At 41.9% G+C, this 5,000-nt stretch overlaps 2 protein-coding genes across 5 annotated transcripts in view; one reads left to right on the top strand and one right to left on the bottom strand.

Annotated features, from left to right (window-relative positions):
• Positions 1-1,722, bottom strand: part of LOC134185468 (tRNA-dihydrouridine(20a/20b) synthase [NAD(P)+]-like) — a 5,516-nt gene extending 3,794 nt beyond the window's left edge. For 3 of the 4 annotated variants that reach the window (XR_009970783.1, XR_009970782.1, XR_009970784.1), the window contains exons 1-4: positions 1,641-1,711; positions 1,550-1,576; positions 191-285; positions 39-114 (exon numbers count right to left, since the gene is read on the bottom strand). Coding sequence is in view for 1 of the 4 variants with exons in the window: in XM_062653256.1 (XP_062509240.1) it covers positions 39-114; positions 191-257 (143 nt within the window). In the remaining 3 variants the exon portion in view is untranslated. Of the gene's footprint in view, positions 1-38; positions 115-190; positions 286-1,549 lie in introns of all 4 variants that reach the window. The other variant, XM_062653256.1, reaches the window with a different exon arrangement.
• Positions 1,723-1,951: 229 nt separating this feature from the next.
• Positions 1,952-5,000, top strand: part of LOC134185768 (uncharacterized) — a 5,032-nt gene continuing 1,983 nt past the window's right edge. Inside the window, exons 1-2 of the mRNA XM_062653639.1 lie at positions 1,952-2,612; positions 4,411-4,570. Of these exons, the coding sequence (XP_062509623.1) occupies positions 2,000-2,612; positions 4,411-4,570 (773 nt within the window). The 5' untranslated portion in view covers positions 1,952-1,999. The remainder of the gene's footprint in view (positions 2,613-4,410; positions 4,571-5,000) is intronic.

Here is a 5,000-nt window from a genome sequence, read left to right as displayed (position 1 = left end):
TAATATTTTGAAAACTCTGAAGTGCATGCCATTCTAACGGTGCAACGAGTTCGGCTGCATCGGCCAACTCTTTGGCACTGCTGGCTGCAAACTGGACTACGATTGGACGATCTTCTGCCAATGAAGAATGTATATCATAACATATAACTATTATTGGTAAATTTGTATGGAGTACCCTGTCACTCTCTACCTTGATTGGTTGTGAATTCGGCATCTCTTGCTTTTGGAGACTCGATGAATGATTTTGAGACGATCATCGGTGTGTATGTCAAATCGCATGCATATCTATATAAACAAGAGGATGGACGATGTTAATTAAATAATTAATCATTTGTGCTAACATTTCAGTGGTGACTATAGAATACAGATTTGGCAATCTATGAAATCTACTTTCTCGTGCAATAACACTTACAGTATTGCTGCAATACGATTATGTGGATGTTTGTGTTTGGGGCAAAGAAACCGTTTGCTGTGTCATTCAAGGTCACCCTGTTTGTTAGATTATCCTCATTTCCAATAGTCCAAGCTATTTACGTCGCCGCAGATGAGATTCCATACATACTCATCACGGGTTGAAGCCTGATAGGCCTAGTTGGCACATGACTTTGTAGTAATACATTGTACTACATGTAGTAGAGGGTCCTAGAGCCCTAGTACTGTAGCATCCATATGGGTGATCAACCACTGACTGCATGCTTACTGCGCTAGCTGTGGTGTACCAACATGCCAGGTCGAACTTCTTGGCAGGGGTGTAGCGTGACCCCTAGATATGAGGGGATAAACTTCACAATGTTACAAGGCACGCCCACTTTTATGACCACGCCCTTTTGGCTTCTAATTGACAAATACTGTAGAATCAGTGGTAGAGCCAGACTGGAAAAGGGTGGTGTATATATACTATATACAATTTTGGTCTTTACACGTATTTAGTTTTATGACCACGCCTACAAATGATGGGGCTGTACTGTATGCCCGGTCTAGTCCATACCATGCCACGCCCCTGTTCTTGAAGCAAGAATTTCTTGCAATTTCTTGAGATATCTAGCTTCATTACTTTTGCTCTAACTCTGTTTGGGTATAATTTGCTTAATTAACTATATTCCCAAATGGTAATATTTCCTTTCTTCACAGTAGCAGTGCATGTATTTATATTACAAAATATCAGAAATTTTTATAAGTTTCAAAATGGCAGCCCCCATGTATCCAATTTCTTGTAAGATCTTGTTTGCATAAGAGCGGCCATTTTGAAACTTGTAAATATTCTCAAAATGTCTAGTATAAGCACACTGCTGCTGTGAAAAAGGTAAACATAACAATTTGAGAGTCTAGACAAGCAGACTAGCTTAAAATATTATAAAGTTAGAGCAAATATAATAAGCAAAATATCTAAAAATGCAAGAAATTGGCCAAGAATTTTGACCAGTGTAGCCACGCCTATGCACGCATGCGCAGTATTATTTCATTAAATATTAAATGTCTGCCTAAGTAGCTAGAGTCAGGACCGTGTTATAGAAGTCAATATTGTCGGAAACACAATAGGAGGACTCACTTTCTGACTAGAGTCCTGAATGGCAGTCTAGATGAACATGTACAGCATTGAAAATTTGATTAGTTTGTATAGCAGGATGAAAGGGACCAACTTGGAATGACGAACCATAGGAGCGCAAACTCTCACAAGTCGACTGGCCTCAAACAAATCGATAACGGAGCTCGAGATCTCTCCATCATGGCCATACATGTTGTAACATACGGGAGCTATACATGTTGTTACATACGGGAGCTAACAGAATGGGCGGACCTTTGTGTAGGAATGGCAACTTACACTGGAGTGACTGAACTCGTGTTAAAGTTTGCTTTCTAGTTTAGTTTTTGCCTGCAGTGTCTATGCATTTACAGCTCTAAGCTTTGACGGTGTCCACGCAGTTCTAACATTGTTATCAATGAACATACGGGACGTTGGTAGGGAAACTTTTTTATATTTTTCCGTGTCTGTACACCCATGGAACGACAGGATACGGGCCTCCCAGCGCCTTCATATCTCCAATCAAGCGGCGAACGTCAACGCCAATCAGAAAACCTCTTTCTAGACGGCCACAATAAGAGCTCACTCAACTCATCAGTCTACGAAACACAAGACGACTCTCAACCCATGGCCAGCGCGGATGACGACCTTGTAGATAAGCCAACAACGGAAGGCAGTTGTCTCATGGCGACGGCGAGCGGGGATTTCGGTGGTGAGAGACGCGTCGGCGGGAAGACAGAGAGCGACACGAAGATGACTCTGTATCTCTACCTGCTCTCGTTCTTTGCCGCGATTGGTGGATTTCTGTTCGGTTATGATACGGGCGTCGTGTCTGGCGCCATGCTGTATGTGGATTTGTATTATGACGGCTTGACTGACTTACAGCAGGAGATGATTGTGAGTGTGACGATCGGTGCGGCAGCTGTCGGTGCCGCTTTGGGTGGAAATATCAATGAGTGGCTGGGGAGGAAGAAGACGCTCATTTTGGCGTCGTTTGTGTTTACTGTTGGCGCTGTGTGTATGGCCTCATCGCCTCCTAAGTATTGGCAGGTGCTGTTTGTTGGTCGGCTGATTGTTGGAATCGGGATTGGTGAGTTGGACTTTCATTGTGTTGTGAAAATGATGAGGAAAGTGAAAGTGCATGATGCAAGTTTCCCAAAACACATCCGGTTTGTTGTGTTGCTTTTCCAGACACCTGGTAGTCCCAGACATTGCCACTGTTTACCCTACTGATATCAATTAGTCCCAGACACTGTTTCACTGTTTACCCTACTGATATCAATTAATTACTGGTATTTTTATTGATATTTACATTTGCTTAGTCAACAACTACACGTCACACCACAACACCACACTACAGACTTGTACACAGAAAGACAAAAGTTGAAGGTCGTAAGTAGTTCCTGACATTACCCGATGGGATTTCCGGCATCGGATTGTCTTGCCTCACGAAGCCAGAAACCAGCAACGATGCTACCCTTTTCGGTCTGCATCCTTGACATCTCTGCATGTAATACGAATGAACGTATTGGCATGTTGCAAGGTTCCAGATAGTATTACTTTTCAAGAGCTCAAAAACTTGAGATATTAAGACAAAAACGTTTGAAAACGATACTGAAAAGATTACAGTACTCGCTTGATTATTACTACCTCCGAGCTTGAGTAAGCCCCCACCCCTACTTTGTCCAAAGCTCTAATATTTCACACCTTTTAGTTCTCTAGTTAGTGCTACTTAGTGCTTTCCATAGTAACCGTTTGCTAGATTTGCGTCTGTAGATTCTATAAGTTGTGCATGCCTGTCAACCACGTGTTGAAGGTTTCAATGACTCACATACCCTATAGAAGATTAGGTTTCTATACATGAGGTAGTGGTGGTGGTTTGAAGCTTTACTACCGTATTCACCCGTAATAATGCCCATACCGAAATAACGTCCATGCCCATATATATGCCCATGTGCAACAGGTCAGAACTTTCAGCCCGAAAAAACCCATGCCCAACTATACACCCATGCTCAAGTATAAGCCCAGGATACGCATGCGCAGACAAAACAAAAGGGTCCGCAGAACATTCGACTTCGTCTGTGTGCATTGATGAGCTGGTGTCAGTGTTGAGTAAAAGCGCTTACCGCTAGACTCATGCCTTCGTTGCAATTACCGACCGGTCACCCTGATGCTTTTGACGGGCTTCAGGCCGAGCACTCTGGTTTGCATGTATACATAGTGTTTAGTTTTTGCATGTATGCTGATGCTGTACGGATACCAGTATCTTTGATCTTGCGAATAGATAACTGCAAGCATTTGTAGTATTTCTGTCTTCAAGTAGTTAGATGATGACTGGCCAAACGACAGCATTTTGCGACCATGTATACGTCTAGGACCAAAATGACACCCATGCCCTAGTATACTCCCAGAAAAAAGTGTTTCTTTTCCATATGCACAGGGCATTATTACGGGCGAATACGGTAGTGTAGCAACATGATGATAAAGTTAATATCAATAACTTTCACCTAACAAGTTTAGGTGTCAACTTCTGAGTAAGACTCCAGCCCATACTCGACCTTGACTCTGATCAATTTCGTGGATGGGGTAATAATCAAGCAAGTAGGTAATATCAGTTGAGTAGTTCCAGACTCGTGTGCTGCTAGTAAAGCAAAAACAGACGAAAAACAAGTAAAACAGCAAACAGATATGCTCGTCTTATAGCAGCTTTGCTTGCTCTTTCTCACTTTTTTTTGTAGACAGTCAGGTAACTTAGTCTCTGAAGCATGAAAAATGCATGTGGTGTGTATCACTGTTGGCAGCATGTCGGATGCTTTGGATTTAATTTTTGAAAAAATTTTGTTATTAATTTTGTTTCCATTAAAGAAATTGTTGTAATGAATTTGTAGGTTTTGCGTCTATGACTGTTCCGGTCTATATCGCTGAGTGTGCTCCGTCTGGTCTGAGGGGCAAACTTGTCGTTGTCAACAGTTTGTTTATTACTGGAGGACAAGCTGCAGCAGCGACGATTGACGGAGCGTTTGGTGGATTGAGAGATAGCGGATGGCGGTCAGTCAATGGAAGATTTAATTAATAATTAGTTATTTATTTAATGTAATTAAATTTGGGATCAAATCACTGCATTGGTTGTAGCGTTTTTTTATTGTTTTGCAGTTGCAAGTGTTGTGCATGTGTGTGCATGCATGCATTTCTATGTGTCTGTCTATATGTCTGTCTATCTGTCTGTTTGTCTGTCTGTCTGTCTGTTTGTCTGTCTGTCTGTCTGTTTGTCTGTCTGTCTGTCCGTCCGCTTGTATGTCTGTCTGTATGTCTGTCTATCTCTCTGTTTATCCATCTGTCTGTCTTTTTGTTTGTTCTGTCTGTCTGTCTATCTGTCTGTTTGTCTGTTTGTCTGTCTGTCTGTATATGTGCACATGTGTAAATGTGTGTTGTTTTAGATCAACTTGTTAGTATAAACAAGGTATTACCATTGCTACTG

The sequence above is a fragment of the Corticium candelabrum genome, chromosome 10, assembly GCF_963422355.1.
Source record: "Corticium candelabrum chromosome 10, ooCorCand1.1, whole genome shotgun sequence".
Lineage (NCBI taxonomy): Eukaryota > Metazoa > Porifera > Homoscleromorpha > Homosclerophorida > Plakinidae > Corticium > Corticium candelabrum.
This window is presented reverse-complemented; position numbering and strand designations above follow the sequence as displayed.